The sequence below is a fragment of the Chrysochloris asiatica genome, unplaced genomic scaffold (assembly GCF_000296735.1).
Source record: "Chrysochloris asiatica unplaced genomic scaffold, ChrAsi1.0 scaffold00165, whole genome shotgun sequence".
In the NCBI taxonomy this organism is placed as follows: Eukaryota; Metazoa; Chordata; class Mammalia; order Afrosoricida; family Chrysochloridae; genus Chrysochloris; species Chrysochloris asiatica.
In genome coordinates, this window is record NW_006408683.1 from 2,668,580 (window position 1) to 2,689,096 (window position 20,517).

Consider the following 20,517-nt stretch of genomic DNA (forward strand, 5'->3'; position numbering starts at 1 on the left):
GATCCAGGGAATGGTTGATGTCAAGACACATGACAATCTCCTAGGAATGCTGGGCCCACACATACTGAAAGGACATAAGGACCTTTCTTTTACCAAAGCTAGTACTCTGAATTTGGAGCCCTGGTAGTGTAGTGGGTTACAAACTGGGCTGCAAACTAAAAAGGTCAGCACCGTCAATTTATCAGTCGCTCTGCAGAAGAGAGATGAGGATTTCTGCTCCCATAAAGATATACAGACTTGGAAACTATGTCATTGTTGCTGTGAAGTGCTGTCAAGTTGGTTCCAACTCACAGAGACCCTGTACAGAGTTCTGAGAAGGAGCCAGTGAGTTTGAACTGCCGATGCTGCAGTTCAAACCGACCTTGTGGTCTAGTGCTTATCCTACAGAGCCACACCGGGACTCCCAGAAACCCTATGTGTGGTCACTGTGAGTGGAAATTGATTTCATAGCACACAACCATCACTACCATGTTTAGCCTCCTAAACTGTTATGAGAATAAATTTGTTTTGTTAATACAACTTGTCGTATTTCTATTATAGAAGCACTAGATAACTAAGACACTACATAATACAATTTTCTGTCTTGTCTCCTCCTCTAAAATGTAAGCTCCAAGAGGGATTTTCTGTTTTACCATTATGAGCTAGGTGACTAGAATAGTGTCTTTTATATATTAGCAAGAATTCAATAAAAATTGATTAGTGCTTTTTCATTATTTTCACACATTTAGAAAATATGTACCTTTGCATAGTAATACAAAATATAACTTATAAATAAATAAATACATTGGTGATACATACCCAAATATTTTATATGAAATGGGCATATCATTTAAAATATTAACAACTAAAACATGGCAATCAAAACTTTAGCCAATGAACACACTAGCACATATTCCTTGACTACCACTTCCTCAGGTTTTGTCATATCCATTTCCTCGTCCTAATTACTGAAAACTTCCCATATGGAGTTAAGGCCATCAACCAATTCTTCTGTCCCCTGCTCTTAGACTCCTCTGGAATTTAAAATGCCAGATTGTTTGTTTCAGTACAAAGGAGAGTTGGTTACTTACTGGTCCTACACAATTGAGGACAACTGTTGCCTGTTTAGCCATTTCACCAAGTGAGGCTGGATTAGTGACATCACAAATTATTATTCCAACTTCAGACGGTAGTGTCGGTCTTCCTAAAATAAGACAGAAATTTTAAGTAAATCCTAGTACATTAGATTTGCCAGATATTTCTATAGTAATCAGTGACAACAAATTTACTAAATATACTAAAAACTAACTCTACCTCTCAAATAGAAGATAAAAGTGTTTTAAATGGGTTAAAAGGCTATAAAGAAAATAAATAATATGGTTACTAAAAAACACTAACTTTAAAAAAAATTATCTAACATAAGCATTGTGTGAATGGCAATACTGTGTAACACAACAATTTTACCATCAACTTTAGCTGAAGTAGATTTTTTTTGACTTTTGTGCCAAGAGATGTATATTATAAAAATAATTTCACATCAAGTACTAAACAATTGTACATGATTCAATTATAGGGGCTGTGACAGTGTTAATTAAGATCAACATCTGAATAATAGAAAGTAGTCTAGATAAGAACACCAGGCTCATAAGGGCTTAATTGGAATTAACTGAATCAACAGAGCAACACTGGTTTTAATGGGTCACGGTGCATTTCCCACACCTTGATCTAGATGTTACAAAAGATAGGTAATTAGGCTGTCAACTAGATAGTCTTGTTGAGCAGAAATGGAAAATGGAAGATTTTAACAGTGAAATTTTTTTTCAGAAAAGTGAGGACCCAAAGTGGAATGCAGGACCTTATCCAGAGAAGCAACAACACCAGAAATGGAGGCAGAGATGGAGACATGGAGAGAGGAAGCAACTGAAGACTCTAGATTCATGGGAAGAGAGGGACTGAGAGCTGGCGGCCAGGAGGCAGACTTGCAGAATGTGCCTTTGGTGGTATAAATTATCATTTATGCCTGAGTGTTTTGTTTTTGTTTTTTTTTTAAAAAAGAGCTTAAAGTAAATAGAGAAAAATACTGTTAACTGATGGTACAAGGAAGGGATTATAATCATTGTAATGAAACAAGGTGTATAATTTGTTGAATGTAAAATTGATGATCTACCCTGTAAACTTTCACTCAATTCACAATAAAAACGTCCAAAAAAAAAAAAAAATGTGGGTTAGTGAAGGAAAAACATAGTCACATAGTCAATGTTAGTGGAAGAACAAAACCTATACAATGAGAAAGAAAACACATTAGAAAAACACACACACAAAAATAACTCTGTGTATTGGTGGAGAAAGCAGAGATTATGGCCCTTGATCACCCTTCTAGTCTGAAACAGAACTCACCCTAGTGGCCCAATTTTCAGCCAAGCAGTAGGTAGGTACATGGGGGCACAACAACACTCATAAAGTATGCTCACCATGGAAAGGTCATTCAAGCTCAAAAGAGCAACATTTATCTAAGGAGAAAGTCGAAAATGGATGGGAAGGAGAATGGAATGGAAATTGGAACCACAGGTAGGAAGTGGGATATCTATTGTTGCATGCATGGCAGGGATGGCAATCATTGAGATGAAACAAAGTATATGATTTGTTGAATGGAGAACTGAGATCTTCTCTGTAAAGTTTCACTCAATCCACAATAGGAAGTTAATAAAAAATTCTTTGTGTTGGTAGTGGCAATAACAGTGGTGGGGGTCATGCCATCTTCTACAGAACCAACAACATGAATTCTATGTTCCCATCAAAAGCAGGGTTTTGTGTGAACTTCCAAGAAGGAAAAATACCCGGCACTCTACCAGCACTATCTGTACATGCGGCTGAAAAGATGGAGAATTAGGAGTCAAATGTAAAGGCTTTTATTAAATGCCATGGAGCTGTTCCAATTCAAAGCCACACTCCAGCATTCTGGATGCTGTGAAATCTTTGCAGGAGCAGAAAGCCTAATCTTTCTTCCACGAACAGCTGCTGGGCTCTAAACTCCGAACTTGTGGTTCTAAATCCAGCACTGATCATACAAAGTCAAGGCTCGTCCCAGTTTAAAGGGTATTAGCTGCAAGGTCGGCACCCACCAGTTGCTCCTCAGAAACCCTATACAGGGTCGCTATGGGCCAGAACAGACTCTATGGCACTTAGCAACAAGTCCTAAAGTGTATGCCTCCTCCCAGCAGAAAATAATCTACATGAGAGCATTGTGGGTCTCACATCTGTATTCCCAGGGCATGCCATAGAAAACGTCAACCAATACATATACGATGTTGGGTGGATCCTGAAAAAGTAAGTAAAAATCCAAACTAGAAATACATGTTTGTTTGTTTGTTTTTTTGAATAGGCTTAACTGTTGTTGTTAAGTGCCGTCAAGTCAATTCTGACTCATAGAGACCCTATATAGTTTCTGAGGAGCGACTGGTGAGCTTGAACCGCCAACCTTGCGATTCAAACTTACTTTGCAGTCCAGCGCATTAACCCCCCAGGACTCCAACAGGAATAATTGTTGATGTTGTTGTTATATGCTGTGGAGTCGGTTCCAACTCACTGCGACCTTGTACAGGGTTTCCGAGGCTTTAAATCTTTACGGGAGCATTACACCTCATATTTTTCCCGCGGAACAGCTGGTAGTTTCGAACTGCTGACCGTAAGATTAGCAGCCCGATTCGTAACCACTACGCTAATGCTGGAGAACACTTACAAGAAAAAATTAAAACACCTGATGCGGCGCTGTAGGCTCAACACTGGACTGCGAACCACAAGGTCTGCAGTTCAAACACAACAGCTAGCTGCTCCTTGAAGACCCTTTACAGGGTCTCTGTGAGTGGAATCAACTCAAAGGCACTTAACAACATCCAACAACGTTCTCAGTTAAACTCTTAAGCAAGTTTTCACAATCACCCTTGCTTTGTCAACCCTCAAATGCAAGACAAAGGGTGAGTACAGATTGTCTTCAATAAATCAATGTCAGTTTTCCAATCCGACGAAATGCCAAGAAACCGCCACACCCCGAGGTGTCTGGCTCGAGAAAGTAAAGGCTAAAGTTCTCGACTGTTTCTCTAAAGGAAAAAATCAAAATTGAGGAAAAGAAATGGTGTGGGGGTGCGGATTTAGGAATGGGATCGACATGACAATATTTGAAGCATCTCCTTTTCCTTTCCTCAAATAGGTTTTGGGGGGGGGGGAGATCTAGGACATATGCGTAAAGGAGAAGCGCTCATTTTCGGCAATTTTAACTCAGTTGGGGTAAAGGGCTCCGGGAAGAGAGTGGCAGATGCTGCCTCAAAGCTCCGCCCACCCTGCCCCCTCTTACCCATCTTCAGGGCAGCCCTCTCCAGGACTCGCTGCAGCTTCTCCCGGGAACGGCCCGCCACGGCCCAGGGTAAGCGGGATTTCCGTTCCGGGTCCACCTGCTCCCGGGCTACCTCTTCGGCCACAAACTGGCCGGTGAAGCCTGAGGCGCCCAACACCACCAGGTGGTAAGGCCTCGGCTCGGTCGCCATGTCTAGTAGACTGCGAGCCGAGGCACGGGGCTGGCAGATTCCTCGGCGCCTGCGCCTCAGACAGCTACCCCAGTACCGAGCGCAGCAACCGCCTTCGCCGTTTGCGCGCCGCGATCCCGGCGTCCCTAGCGCCCTAGGACGCAAGGGCCACGCCCACGCGGCCTCCTGGCGGGGCTGCCCCTGGTGTCTCAGTAAAGTGTTCTTCTTTTCAGGCGGCGTAGTCTCAGGAGGAAGGTTAATATCCTGGGCTCGCCAGAGCAGACGTCTCCCCATGGCTTGGTTCTGTCGTTTGTCCAGCACTGCTCTGACCGCCCGAGGCGTCGCATCTCTTTCTCTGGGAGGCTGAAGGCGATGACTACAGCCGGTTGTTCTTGTTCCACAGGGAGTTGAGTAGCAAAAGAATAAAAAAAACTTCTTACAGGAGGGGTCTGCCCACGCCAAGAATTATTTTGCCCTTGAGGCATGTTGACTGAGGGATCTCTGCGAAACCCTAGTACAAGTGGAGGGGGGTGAACGTGGATGCTGAGATCTCTACATATCACCCCATTCTTCCCCAGAACCTAACTCTGCCTTGAACCCCTATGATGATGCCCCTCTCATCTCAGGGCTCACCCACCCTCCCCGCCACCACGTACCTCATTTCGTGGCCTGTGTGAGAAAATAACTCAGAGGGCCGCCCTGCCACTTTACCTATGCGACAGACCCTTCAGAGGTTTTTTTGTTTGTTTTTTAAGTTCTTGAGTAGTTTAATGTATATATTCAAAAGTAGTTTAATGTATATATTCGATAGAGGATGCTGTGGTATGCCGTGGAGTCCATTCCAACTCATCACCACCCTGGTAAAGAGTTTCAGAAGCTACAACTTTGGGTGCAGACAGACTCGTCTTTCTCCCGCTAAGCATCTGGTAGATTCCAGCTGCTAGCCTTGCAGTTAGCAGCCCAACACACTGCCCACTTTGCTAACAGGGCGCCTACATAGAGAATTTCTTGTCCATAGCTTGTCATGATCCACATAATTGAAAGCCTTTGCGTAGTCAATAAAACACAGGTAAACATCTTTCTGATGTTCTCTGCTTTCAGCCAAGATCCATCCGACATCAGCAATGGTATCCCTCATTCCACATCCTCTTCTGAATCTGACTTGAACCTCCGGAAGCTCTCTGTCAATGTAAACTTGCAGCTGTTTCTGTATTACCTTGTAAAACTTTACTCGCATGGGATATCAAAGATATTGTCCGATGATTTCCGCATTCCATTGGGTCACCTCTCTTTGAAATAATTTGCCCAGAAATCCTTCAATAACGAAAGTCAAGGCTTCAATATTTCTTCAGTTCCCCCAGCTTGAGAAATGCTGAGCGTATTCTTCCTTTTTGATTTTCTGACTCCAGATCTTTGCTCATTTCGTTGTACTATTTGACTTTGTCTTCTAGAGCTGAAGTTTAAATTTTTCTGTTCAGCTCTTGTACCTCCTCATTTCTTCCATTTGCTTTAGCATCTCTACGCTGGAGAGCAAGTTACTTTTTGCTTTCTTCTTGCATTATGTTCTTGATGTCATCTTACAACTCTTCTGGTCTCCAGTCTTTAGTGTTTAATGTATCAAATATGTTCTTCAGATGATCTCTAAATTCAGGTGGGATATTTTCAAGGCCATATTTTGGCTCTCATGTACTTGTTTTTTATTTTCTTCAGCTTCATTCTGAATTTACATATGAGCAATTGATGGTCTCCACAATCTGCCCTGACCTTGTTTTGGCTGATGATATGGAGCTTTTCCACCATGTCTTTCCACAGATGTAGTCAATTTAATTTCTGTATATTCCATCTGGTGAGGTCCATGTGTATAAATCGTCTTTTATGCTGTCTAAAGAAGGTATTTGCAATGAACAAATCATTGATTTTGCAGAGTTCTATCATGCGTTCTCCAGCATCATTTCTATCACCAAAGCTATATTTTCCAACTATTGATCCTTCCTCTTTGTTCCCAACCATTGCATTCTAATTACCAGTAATGATCAATACATCTTGATTGCATGTTTGATCAATTTCAGATTGAAGAAGTTGGTAGAATTCTTCTATTTCATCCTCACTGGCTTTAGTGGTTGGTGCATACATTTGAATAATAGTGGTATTATTAACTGGTCTTCCCTGTAGGCACATGGATATTTCCTATCAAAAACAGCACTGTACCTCATGACTGATCTGGATATGTTCTTTTGACAATGAATGCAACACCATTCCTCTTCAATTTGTCATTCCCGGCATAGTAAACCATGTGGTTGTCAGATTCAAAATGGCCAATACCAGTCCATTTCAGCTCACTAATGCCTAAGATATCGAAGTTTATGTGTTCCATTTCTTTTTTGATGATTTCTAATTTTCCTAGATTCATACTTCGTAAATTCGATGTTCCGATTATTAATGAATGTTTACAGCTGTTTCTCTTCATTTTGAGTTGTGACCCATCAGCAAATGAAGGTCCCGTGGGATTTTCTCCCCCAGGCTTTACTCCATTCACATTACCATGGTCAACCCTACTTTGAGGAGGCAGCTCTTCCCCAGTCGCATTTTGAGTGCCTTCCAACCTGAGGGGCTCATTTTCTGGCACTATGTCTGGCACTGTTTCTCTGCGACTAAATATTTGGGAGTAGTTCATCACTCCTTCTTACTAGTCTGTCTTCATCTGGAAGCTCATCTGAAACTTGTCCAGCATGGGTGACCCTGCTGGTATTTAAGATGCCTGTGGCATAGCTTCCAGAAACAGCAACTCACAAGCCACTACAGTACAATCAACTGACAGATGTATGAGACTCATGCAAATATATCATTTTATTTAATCTTTGTGTGCAGCAAGTATTCCACTCAGCCAAACCCCAGAATAGGTCCTGATAATACAGTGGTTAATTAGATAAGGTCCTTGCCCTTGGTACAATGATGAATAAGACAAGGCCCTTACCCTTTTATGTTGTTGTTGTTGTTAAGTGCCATTGAGTCGGGTCCGACCCATAGCGACCCTGTACAGGGTTTCCAAGGGTGTAAATCTTTACGGGAGTAGAAAGCCTCATCTTTCTCTTACCCTTTTAAGTGGGGACTAAATCGCTTAATTACAGAACATGTGTCAAATGAGACAAACTGCACTCCGGGACAATGGAAACAAGAAGAGGTTTTGCTCAACACAATGAAAGGGATCCCAGAGTTGTGGTAATGGGTAAAATTTTAACCTCAAAAAGAACTAGGATATCACCGAAGGGATGGTCTTTGAGTGGAACTGGGCCTTGACTTAAATTCATAGGGCTCAGATAAAGAAGGATTGAGAAAAGGGCAAGTATTTATTTATTTATTTATTGGGTGTGGCATATGTTCCAGATACAGAAACCAGGGCTAGATTTTGAAACAAAGTATCTTAATGCTATTGATAGCTGCTACTGAGTCAATTCTGTCTGGCAGCAAACCCATGTGTGCAGAGTAAAACTGCTTACTAGGATCTTTATGGCTGTGACTTTTCAGAAGTAGATTGTCAGACCTGTCTTCCAAAGCAGCTTTGGGTGAGTGTGAACCACCAACCTTCCCACTAGTAGCTGAGCATCCAAGAGCTCCTTAATAGACCTCAGAGAGGCTTTTGATAAAATTAAAAATTGATTGATGATTTTAAATTTTTTCATTAAAATGGGAAATATGGATCTTCCTTTTAAAAAGCCTGAAATACACTAGTCACATTAGAAAGGTAAAGTCTGTATCAAATATTATGCTACATCTCACAACTTAGAAAAATATTCCAGATAACAATGGAAATAAATGGCACCAAACCATCTCTCACCACAGTAGTCTCTACTCAGCTGGGTTTGATAATCTGTTGCCATGGCCGTACAGAACTCAACATACAATTATGAGGTTTATTGGGGAAGTTACTATACAGAATCAGAAATTGTTAAGGGCACAGTTATTCCAGTCAGCTGCTGATAAATGCCCACAGGACACACCACTCCACCAGAAGGCTCAGCCTGAAGGCATTCAGCTCTAACTCCATGGATCAGCAAGTCTAGCTTCCCCCAGTAAGTGTCAGCAGGCACTCCACTCTACAAGCAAGCTCCCTGCCCAAACTCACTCAGCTTTCCTTGCTTCATGAGCTGGGAAGCCCACTGCTCTGTCTCATGCTCTGAGTTTTGGTTCTTCTGCTGCTACTACTCTGCAGATCCTCCCATATCAGACCTCTCTGTCCCTGAATTAAGGATACTTCTGTGATACTAGTAAAATTCCCCCCTCCTGCTTCGAAATAACCCACATTAGAGTTCTAAGTTTTCACAATTACAGTTAACTCTGTTAACATCCACAGCTGAATTGTGTCATCTTATAAGGATCTTCTGCCACCTACTTCTTACCCAAACCTATCTATCTGTAAAAGAGTTGTTTGGTGGGAGTCACAAAGACGAGGCTAGAAGAGACATTAAATAATTTACTACATGACAGTGAGGATTCCCGGTACCCATCCCTGAATGTATTTATTTCCTTATTCCTACAGTTGACCACTTGCCTGAGTTAGATATTTTTCTTTCCTGTTCCTGTCTTCATATTTTTGCCATATATGGTTGTATTTCTAAGCACTCTATAGTATTGTTCTATATATTTTTAGCTTTTTATAAATGCTCATTCTTCTACCACTTTCTTATTTTGGGTCATCAACATTTGTGGAATTTATTCATATTAGTGGAGTCCTGGTGGGTCACTATAGGATAAGCACAGGACTGTCTATCATAGAATGGTGATTCAAACCCACCAGCCGCTCCTTGGGAACCCCATATATGGTCCCTATAAGTTGACAGCACTTAACAACATTAATGTTAACATATACAGTTTTAGTTCATTCCAATGCATAGTCATTTCAGTTGTTTTTTTATCACAAGCAATGCTATAATGAAATTCTTGAACATGTGTCCTTGAGCACATGTGCAAGAATGTCTTTAATATATATCTAGAAGGAAAAATAGTCTTAAAATATGCACCTTTTAAATTGTTCTCTAAATCAAAACTTATACTCTTATCAGAATGAATTGAGAAGTCTCTGTTGCTTCACATCATTGTCAAGACTTGATATTGTCAGACTTTTTATCTGATGTGTATAAAATGGTAGGTGTTCAAATATTTACTAAATACTTACTAGAGGAGGCTTTCTACTCCCGTAAAGATTTACACCCTCGGAAACCCTGTACAGGGTCGCTATGGGTCGGAACCGACTCGACGGCACTTTACAACAACAACATGTGCTAGGCACTAAGAATGAAGTACTGGACATCCTACAATAAAGTCCTTGCCATTACAAAAAAACACATATTGGTGATAGTAAACTGTCAATAGAAAATACTTCTAAAAATACATGCAAGTTTGCAGAAATGTTTATGCAGGAATGTTCACTGAAGCATTATTTATAATAACAATGGAAAACAATGATATATCTATTAGAGAACTTATTAAATAAATGATAGTGTTCAATGGCATATACTTTGTGCTGCAAGGTTGGTGGTTCAAAATCCACCAACAGCTCCTTGGAAACTCTATACAGGGTCATAATCAGTTAGAACTGATTTGATAACACTTAACAATAACAACATGCATTCAATAGAGTCCATAGGTAGTGTAAACATTTCATGCTTGGCTGCTGTCTGACACATTAGAAGTTTAAGTCCACTGAGACGACCCTTGGAAGGTCCAGCAATCTCCTTCCAAAACGTCAGCTAGTGGAACACAGTACTACTCTGGCATACATGGGGTCACCATGAGTCAGAGTCAACTTGAAAGCAACTGGTTAGCCTTTCAATAGGAACTATACAGTTAAAAAGAATGAGGCAGGTCTATGCATCGTAATATGGCAAGTCATCCAAGATATACTCTAAGTGAAAGGAGGAACAGGCACTGATGCACTAACTCAAAGGTTGGCAGTTTGGACCAGTGGAGAAATCTGACTGTGGTGGGAAGGCACAGTGATTTCTGAATCGATCAGGACACTGCCTGTAGACCCCTCAGCCTGGGCTGAGATCAGAGGGCGGGGCCACAGCCAGGCTGATACAGCGCTAAAGCCATGAACCAGCATCTGGAAAAAGAGGTGTGAGGGCTTTTTTCACTTTTCTTTCCTCTTCTACCCTGTAACACCCTCTCTGCCCAGCCCAGGCACCTTCAGGGACACACACAAATGGGTCCAACGTTGTACCCACAGGGTACAATTTTCCCATGGTGCAAAAAGGAAATCCTGAGAGCCCCAGTGGTCCCACAAGCTAACCCTTTGGCTGCTTCTTTTGACGTCTGACTCTGGGACTTAGCCCTAAAGTTGACCTGGGTGGGACCCTTTATTTCTGCCTTACCTAACAAGAGACGACAGAGCTGGTCATACAGCCAAACCGTATTTACACCTTGTAAAACCCCAACATAAAAGGCAAGAGCTAACACCAGCTACCATATACAGGAACACAGCTAGTTTGAGAATTACACTGTGCATGCACAGATACTTAACTGACCTTCAGAGTAAAAATAGTGGACAATTCTCCATTCATTCATCAATATCTATCTGCGCACCTCCATGGTGGTGATTAATGGAGGGGTCTGAGCGAGTGGACACCCTCACCCACCACTAGAGGTTTCTACTGTGCACTCACACTGACCTGTGCAGCAAAGGCTACTGGAGACCTGGCTATGGTTTTATCTTTACTTTTGAGTGGTTGTTTCTGTCTCTGTTTTTATATTGTTTCTGTTTTTCGTCCTTGTGGTCTCACTTTTTTCCTGGGGGTGGGAGGGTTCTCTCCCTACGTTACCCAAGAAAAGACAGCATGGCCATATAGCCAAGCTATATCATGGCCATACAAGCATACCCCATAATACCCCACCATCAGACAGGAGCCAATACCAGCTCCTAGGCATTATACAGATAGCCAATATTTGCTAAGATAGCTTGCAGCTGAGTAATAAAAGACATGAAAAGTGAAGCCTATCTCCAGATCACATCCACCAGATGACACTCAGTAAGCTAAACAACACAGCAATATACATTCATTTAATCAATGAAAATGCATCTATTGAAAATGTCCAAGAAAAAACAGCAAAGGATCTCAGCACATGTCCAAAAATCAGAAAAGAGTAACTGAGACAAATGAGCTGAAGGCAGACATAGATTTCCCATTAGAAGAAGAGCAGCCTTTGGATCTGCCTGAGAAGGAATTCAGAAGAATGATATGGGGACAAATCCAAATGCTCCACAGAGGGGTAGAGGAAAATATGGAAGAAGTCAGGAAAGTGCTACAGGAGCAATCAAGATATATATAGTTTTGAAAACTATTCAAAACCTGCAAAAAGAGTTCCAGGTCATTAATAATAAAATATCAGAAATGGACAATACACTGAAAGGGCAAAGGTAGAATTGAAGAGATGGAAGCCAAAACCAGCGATCTGGAAGACAAATCTTTCAATACTGCTAAGATAGAAGAGCAAGCAGAAAAAAGGATAAAAAAATCTGAAGAGTCTAAGATTCATGTTGGATAACAGGAAGAGGAATAACTTAAGAATTATTGGCATTGCATTACATAAGACCATAGATGGAATCCTGAACTCCATCCAGAATCTTCTGAGGTGGGAAATTTCCACTTGAAAGGACAAGCAGACCAACCTGGAGCGCTAGAAGAACAGAAGATACTTCTTGAAAGAAAGACCAACAGGAAAAATCCAAAACAAAATAGGCAGTCCAACTGATTACTATAAGAACAAACAAGTTGCCCACCCAGGAGACATTAAGGCAAGTGGTCAAGTCATCTCAGGGCAAACCCCCTTCCAAGACTAAGACTCAATGGGAATACATGCTCTGATTAGTGACCATGTTTGTCACCGATAAGGGGAAGTGAGGGAGAAACAGCAATGAAGCTGCGAGCTAAGCCCTACAACGTTCAATAGACTCCTGTGAACCCAGATGGAGACCTGGTTGGCCAGCTGAGGACTCTTGGGCCCAGAGTCAGTGACATAGCTACAGAGGACTAGAGTGGAGAGTGAAGCATCCAGCTAATAAGAAGAGAGGGCATATGCATAAGAACACCCACACTTGCAGATAATAGCCACTTGACCTAGCTTCAATGACTGGATGATCAGAGCTCAACTAGAAAAAGAAAGAAGCAGAAAAAAAGAGTAATCTGATACAACTTGATGAACTTGATCTACACCTATGGATGCAGTAGCTCAAAAGAGGGAACAAATCTTTACAGCAAGGATCATTTCCATCCCCTCCATACACGAAGTAGACAGGGATGGGCAACTTGGACATTGGCTATCCAAAACGGGGATGAGGGGAGCTAAAAAGGCAAGAAGTGACTGGCTTACAAGCTTTCAAGAGGGAGCCTAGATCCAGAGGGCATGGAGGAAGGTAGAATTTCCACTGAGTGGTATCCAATCTGTCTGGGTGGGACTGATGAAAGGAGATGTAGATAGGTCTCTTGTGATACAACAGTGAATAATTGTTATCCAGACTGATTGTGAAGGCTGGAAATATGAAAGTAGACGTTATATTACATTTTACAAGGAAGGGAGTAATTGGCTTTGCAGTCTAGGAGTGGAGGTCCCTGGGACCATCACGGAGAAGAGCAGATTGTAGAACCCTACCCAGAGAAGCAGTGATGCCAGAGATGGAGGCAGAGACGATGACATGGAGAGATCGAACCTCTGGGTACTTTACACCCAGAGAGGGAGAGGGGTTGTGTACTGACGACCGGGGTGGGGGTGGGGGGAGCAGGCTTTCAGGGTATACACCCATTGATTGGTTGATGATGCATGGAGGGGATTGTAACCATGGCAATGAAACGATATACGATAGGATGAATGTAAAGCTAATGTTCTCCCATATACACTATCACATAATTCACAATAAAACATTAAAAAAAAGAAATGTTGGCATTCTGGAACAGGAATAATCACAGAAGTCCACAGAGGAAATAGTTGAGGATCTTCTGGAAGAAAATTTACTTAACATCTTGAAGGATGAGAAGATGAGCGTTTAAGAAGCTCAACGAACCCAGGAAGGATAGACCCCAAAAGTAAATCACCAAGACTACCGGTTTGGAGGTGGGAGAAGCAGAGTCAGAGGTGTGAAAAAACCAGAGAAGATGCTTTCATGGAGCAGCTCCAGAGCTCTGGATCTAGTATAAGGTGCAGGGTGTCAGTTTCCCACATCCACTGGTGGGAAAATCATTGTAGAAAGGAAAATACTGCCATCTCGGAATCAATCGGGACTTGGGACTTGGGACTCTCTGTGTGGCCAGTCAGCTTGGGCTGAGATCAGAGGGCGGGGCCAGGCAGCGACATTTGAAAAAAGAGGTGTGGGGGATTCTATACATTTTTTTCCTCCTCTACCCTGTTGCACCCTCTCTGCCCAGTCAGGACACCTTCAATCAGGTGGGAGCACAACCCCAAAAGGGTCCCGCATTGAACCCACACTTTTCCCACAGCAAGAGAGGAGGAGACCTATTGGTACCACGGGCTGATCCTTTGGTGGCTGCTTATGACGTCTGACTGTGGGACCCAGCCCTAAAGTTGACCTGAGTGGGAACCTTTATTCCTGCCTACACAGCAAGAAAAAGCAGGTCTGTCCATACAGACAAACCATATGAACACTCTATAAACCCCAACATAAAAGGCAAGAGCCAACACCAACTACTACACACAAAGATGCAGCTATTTTGAGAATTATGCTGTGCACATGCAAATACCTAACTGACTTTCAGAGATAAAAGTAGTGGACAATATTTCTCCCATTAATTTCTCAATATCTATCTGCATACCTCCAAGGTGGTAACTAGAGGAGGGACCTGAGCGAGTAGACAGCCCTACCCACTGCTGGAGGTTTCTACTGTGCACACACACTGACCTGTGCAGCAAAGATTACTGGTCAGTTGGCTATGGTTTTATTTTTGTTTCTGAGCAGTGGTTTTTATCTATGCTTTAATATTGTTTCTGTTTGGGGTCCTTTTGATCACACTTTTTTCCTGGGGGTGGGAGCTTTTTCTTCCTATATTATCTAAGAAGAGATAGCAACAGTGGCCATATAGACAAGCCACTAGCATACCCTATACTATCCCACCATTGGAACAGGAGCCAATATCAGCTGCTAGGCATTACATGTGAAAAGGGAAGCCTATCTCCAGATCACATCCACCAGGCGACACTCAGTAAGCTTAAGAACACAGCAACATATATTCACTTAATCATTGAAAATGCACCTAACTACAGAACATGCCCGAGAAAAAGCAACAAAAGATCTCAGCACATGTCCAAAAACAGAAAAGAGTAACTGAGACAAATGAGCTCAAGGCAGACATAGACTTTCCACTAGAAGAAAAGCAGGCTTTGGATTTGCCAGAGAAGGAATTCAGAAGAATGATAAGGAGACAAATTCAAATGCTTCACTGAGAAGTGGAGGAAAATAAGGGAAGAAGTCAGAAAAATGCTAGAGGAGCAATCAAATAAAATAGCCAGAGCTATACGGCAAGATAATTTGCCCAGAGAATCCTTCAATAATGAAAGTCAAGGCTTGAATTTTTTTTCAGTTCCCCCAGCTTGAGCATGTTCTTCCTTTTTGGTTTTCTTTGCACATTTTGTTGTAATATTTTACTTTATTTTCTTGAGCTGACCTTTGAAATTTTCTGTTCAGCTCTTGTACCTCCTCATTTCTTCCATTTGCTTTATCATGTCCATGGTGGAGAGCAAGTTTCAGTGTCTCTTCTGACATCCATTTTGGCCTTTTCCTTCTTTCTTGTCTTCTTAATGACTTATCACTCATCTGTCAGATTGTCGTACTGTGATGGCTTGTGAGTTGCTATGATTCTGAAAGCTATGCAGGGTCACCCATGCTGGACAAGTTTCAGATGAGCTTCCAGATGAAGACTAGGAAATAGACTAGGAAGGAGTGATGACCTACTCCCAAATATTTAATCATTGAAAACCTTATGAATAGCAGAGAAACAGTGTCAGATATAGTGCCAGAAAATGAGCCCCTCAGGTTGGAAGGCAATCAAAATACAACTGGGCTTCGAAGAGCTGCCTCCTCAAAGTAGAGTTGACCGTGATGACATGAATGGAGTAAAGCCGGTGGGAGTTAAGCCCGCGGGACCTTCATTTGCTGATGGGGCACAACTCAAAATGAAGAGAAAGAGCTGTAAACATCCATTAATAATTGGAACATGGAATTTACGAAGTTTGAATCTAGGAAAATTAGAAATTGTCAAAAAAGAAATGGAACACATAAACATTGATATCTTAGGCATTAGTGAGCTCAAATGGACTGGTATTGGCCATTTTGAATCTGACAACCACATGGTTTACTATGCCAGGAATGACAAATTGAAGAGGAATGATGTTGCATTCATTGTCAAAAATAACATATTCAGATCAGTCATGAGGTACAATGCTGTCTGTAAGATAGTTAATACCACTAGTATTCAAAATTAGTGACCAATGACTAAAGCCTGAGAGGATGAAATAGATGAATTCTACCAACTTCTTCAATCTGAAATTGATCAAACATGCAATCAACATGTATTGACCATTACTGGTGATTGGAATGCAAAGGTTGGGAACAAAGAAGAAGGATCAGTAGTTGGAAAATATGGCCTTGGTGATAGAAATGATGCTGGAGATCGCATGATAGAATTCTGCAAAATCAATGATTTTTTCATTTCAGATACATTATTTTGACAGCATAAGGGACAACTATACACATGGACCTTACCAGATGGAATACATAGAAATCAAATTCACTACATCTGTGGAAAGAGACAGTGGAAAAGCTCCATATCATCCATCAAAACAAGGCTGTGGCAGATTGGGGAACAGATCATCATTTGTTCATATGCAAATTCAGACTGAAGCTGAAGAAAATGAAAACAAGAACATGAGATCCAAAATATGACCTTGAATATATCCCACCTGAATTTAGAGATCATCTGAAGAACAGATTTGATACATTAAACACTAAAGACAAAAGACTAGAAGAGTTGTGGGATGACACCAAGAACATCATACAGGAAGAAAGCAAAAGTCATTAAGAAGATAGGGTACAATAGACTGTCTTAAATAGAAGGAAAAGTTAATATATTGTAGGGTAACCTCAAAGAAAGTTAATACTTCACAACTTATCATGAAAATGGAGATCCAAGTAGAACACAGAAACATTAAAACTAAGAAGAAACTGACAAAAAATAGCACAAAAAGCATGAACTCAGCACAAGAAGGATTGCAGTACAAAGGAACAAGCAGCACAACAAAAATATTAATATAATGACAGCAATTAATTTATACCTATTGATAATTACACTGAATGTCAATGAATTAAATTCACTAGTGAAGATACAGAGAGTGGCAGAACGGATAAGAAAACAAGACCCTTCAATATGCTGCCTGCAAGAGACACACTTACACACAAAGACAAAAACAGACTAAAAGTTAAAGGATGGAAAAAAGTATACCAAGTTTATTGCAATAAAAACAAAAGTTTGGTAGTTTGAATTCACCACCCACTGTGCATGAAAAAGACATGGTAGTCAACTTCTGTAAAGATTTACAGCTCGGAAGACCTATGGGGCAGAAATCTAAGAGGTTTCTATGAGTACTAGTAATAGCTTCCTAAAAAATGAGACTATAACTCCTTTATTTGAGAAGAAAATGATAAATTCTTCAACATAATCAATGGCATATATACAAATCCAATAGCCAACATTACTTTCAATGGAGAGAAACTGAAAGCATTCCCTTTGCAAAAGGAACTAGACAAGGGTACCCTTCATCACCACTTCTATTCAATGTTGTGTTGGAAATCTTAGCCAGAGTGATAGGCAAGAGAAGGAAATTAAAGACATCCAAATTGGAAAAGAAGTAAAACCCTATTAGCAGGTGACATGATCCTATACATAGAAAATTCCAAAGACTCAGGAATAAAATTATTGGAACTCATTGAAAGATTCAATGTACAAGATCAACATTCAAAAATCAGCTGAATTCCTCTATACTAATAAAGGCAGTTTTTAAAAAGGAAATTAGGTAAACAATACCACTTATAATACCCAAAAGATGAAATACTTAGGAATAAATCTAACCAAAGAAACAAAAGATGTATACAGAGAAAACTATAAAACACTATTACAAGAAACCAAAAAAGATTTACAAAAGTGGAAGAATATTCCATGCTGATGGATATAAATTGTTAACATTGTGGATATGTCAATAATACCCAAAGCAATCTATAAATATAACACAATTCTAATTCAGATTCTAGCATCATTCTTTAAAGAAATGGAAAAAATGATCATAAATTTTATATGGAGAGGAAAGAGACCTCCGATAAGCAAAGCACTGCTTAAGAAGAACATAGTTGGAGGCCTCTCACTCCCTGATCTTAAAATTTACTACACAGTCACAGTGGTCAAAACAACACAATGAATCATACATATATCAGTGGAACGGAATTAAGAGCCCGAAAGTAAATCCATGCACATGCAATCAACTGATGTTTGATAAAGGGCCAAATCACATTAAATGAGGAAGAGATGAAGTCTCTTCAACAAATGGTGCTGGCAAAACTAGAAATCTATTTGCAAAAGAATGAAGCAAGATCTATATGTCATTCATATACAAAAACAAACTCAGCATGGATTACAGACTTAAATGTAAAACTTAGAACTATAAAGATTACCAATGAAAACATAGGGACAAACTTAGGGGCTCTAATACATGACACACATATACTATCAAACATTACAAAAAAAACACACAAATAGTTATTGTTGTTGTTAGGTGCCATCTAGTTGGTACCGACTCACAGTGACCCTATGCACAACAGAACGAAACACTGCCCAATCCTAGGCCAACCTCACTATTGTTGCCAAGCTTGAGACCATTGATGCTGCCACTTTGCCAATCCATCTGGCTGGTGGTCTTCCTCTTTTTCTATGACCTTCCACCTTACCAAAATATGAGAGATGAAGTTTGGAAGTTTGGCCATCCTGGCCTCCAAGGAGCACTTTGGCCGCACTTCTTCCAACACAGACAGATCTGTTGGTTCTTTTGGCAGCTCATAGCACTTTCAATATTCTCCTCCAACACCATCACTCAAAAGCATCAATTCTTCTTCGGTCTTCCTTATTCACTCTCCAGCTTTTGCATGCATACGAGATTATTAAAAATGTCTTGGGTCAGGCGCACCTTAGTCCTCAAGCTGACATCTTTGCTCTTCAACACTTTAAAAAGGTCTTCTGAAGCAAATTTACGTAATGCAATACATCGTTTGATTTCTTAACTGCTGCTTCCTTAAGTGTTGATAGTTGATCCAAGAAGAATGAAGTCCTTGACCACTTCAATCTTTTCTGCATTGAAAAGAATGTTGTTTATTGGTTCAGTGGTGAGGATTGTTGTTTTATTTACATTGAGATGTAATCCATACCGAAGGCCATGCTCTTTGATCTTCATCAGTAAATATTTTAAGTCCTCTTCACTTTCAGTAAGCAAGGTTGTATCATCTGCATATCACAGGTCGTTAATGAGTCTTCCTCCAATCCTGATGCCATGTTTTTCTTCATATAACCCAGGTTCTCTGATGATTTGCTCAGAATACAGGTTGAATAAGTATGGTGAAAGAATACAACCTTGTTACACACCTTTCTTAATTTTAAACCATTCAGTGCTCCCATGTTCTGTTCAAACAACTGCTTCCTCATGAGCAAAATTAACTGTTCAGGAATACTCATACTTTGCAATGTTATCCATAGGTTGTCATGATCCACACAATTGAAAGCCTTTGTGTAGTCAATAAAGCACAAGTAAACATCTTTCTGGTATTCTCTGCTTTCAGCCAAGATCCATTGGACAACAGCAATGATATCCCTCATTCCACGTCCTCTTCTGAATCTGACTTGAACTTATGGAAGTTCTCTGTCAATATATGCTTGTGGCCATTTCTATATTACCTTTAGTAAAACTTTACTCACATGGGATATCAAAGATATTGTCTAATGTTTTCTGCATTCCATTGGGTCACCTCTCTTTGAAATGGGCACAAATATGGTTCTATTCCAATCAGTTGGCCAGATAGTTGTCTTCCAAACTTCTTGGCAGAGATGAGTGAGTGCCTCCAGTGCCGCCTCACTTTCTTGAAGGATTTCAATTTTCATTCCATCAATTCCTAGTGCCTTGTTCTTTGACAATTTCTTCAATGCACCTTGGACTTCCTCTTTCAATATCATTGGCTCTTGATCATATGCTACTTCTTGAAATGGTCGAACATCAACCATTTCCTTTTGGTACAGTGACTCTGTGTATTCTGACCATCTTCTTTTGATGCTTTGTGCATCATTCAATAATTTGCCCAGAGAATCTTTCAATAACAAAAGTCAAGGCTTGACTTTTTCTTCAGTTCCCCCAGCTTGAGAAATGCTGAGCGTACTCTTCCTTTTTGGTTTTCTGACTCCAGATCTTTGCACATTTTGTTTTAAAAGACAAAATAAATGACTGGGACCTCCTGAAAATTATAAGCATGTTCATCAAAAGATTTCACCTAAAAAGTTAAAAGGGAACTTACAGACTGGGAAATTTTTTTCTGCAACAACATATCAGACAAGGAACTAATCTTTAATAGTTATAGAAAATACAACACCTCTACAAGAAAAAGACAAACAACCCAATTAAAAAATCAGCACAGGACATGAACGGACATTCAGGCAGTCAATAAGTGTAAGAAGAAATGTTCACGATCATTAGTCATTTGTTGTTGTTGTTAAGTGCCATCGAGTCGGTTCTGACATACAGCAACCCTGTATCAGGTTTCCAAGAAGCAGCTGGTGAGCTTGAACTGCCGACCTTGCAGTTCAAATTGCTTTGCAGTCTGGTGCATTAACCCATTAAGAGAGATGCAAATCGGGAGAACAAACAAGATGGCGGATCGGGTGAACGTATAGCAGAGAGCTCCGCCAACAACAACACAGAATACCTG

The 20,517-nt window shown here is 40.6% G+C and overlaps 1 protein-coding gene and 1 pseudogene across 1 annotated transcript in view; one reads left to right on the forward strand and one right to left on the reverse strand.

Annotated features, from left to right (window-relative positions):
- The window catches only part of SCCPDH (saccharopine dehydrogenase (putative)), a 90,262-nt gene extending 85,562 nt beyond the window's left edge, over positions 1 to 4,700 (reverse strand). Inside the window, exons 1-2 of the mRNA XM_006871268.1 lie at positions 4,331 to 4,700; positions 1,071 to 1,183 (exon numbers count right to left, since the gene is read on the reverse strand). Of these exons, the coding sequence (XP_006871330.1) occupies positions 1,071 to 1,183; positions 4,331 to 4,520 (303 nt within the window). The 5' untranslated portion in view covers positions 4,521 to 4,700. The remainder of the gene's footprint in view (positions 1 to 1,070; positions 1,184 to 4,330) is intronic.
- The window catches only part of LOC102828969, a 32,294-nt pseudogene continuing 16,295 nt past the window's right edge, over positions 4,519 to 20,517 (forward strand).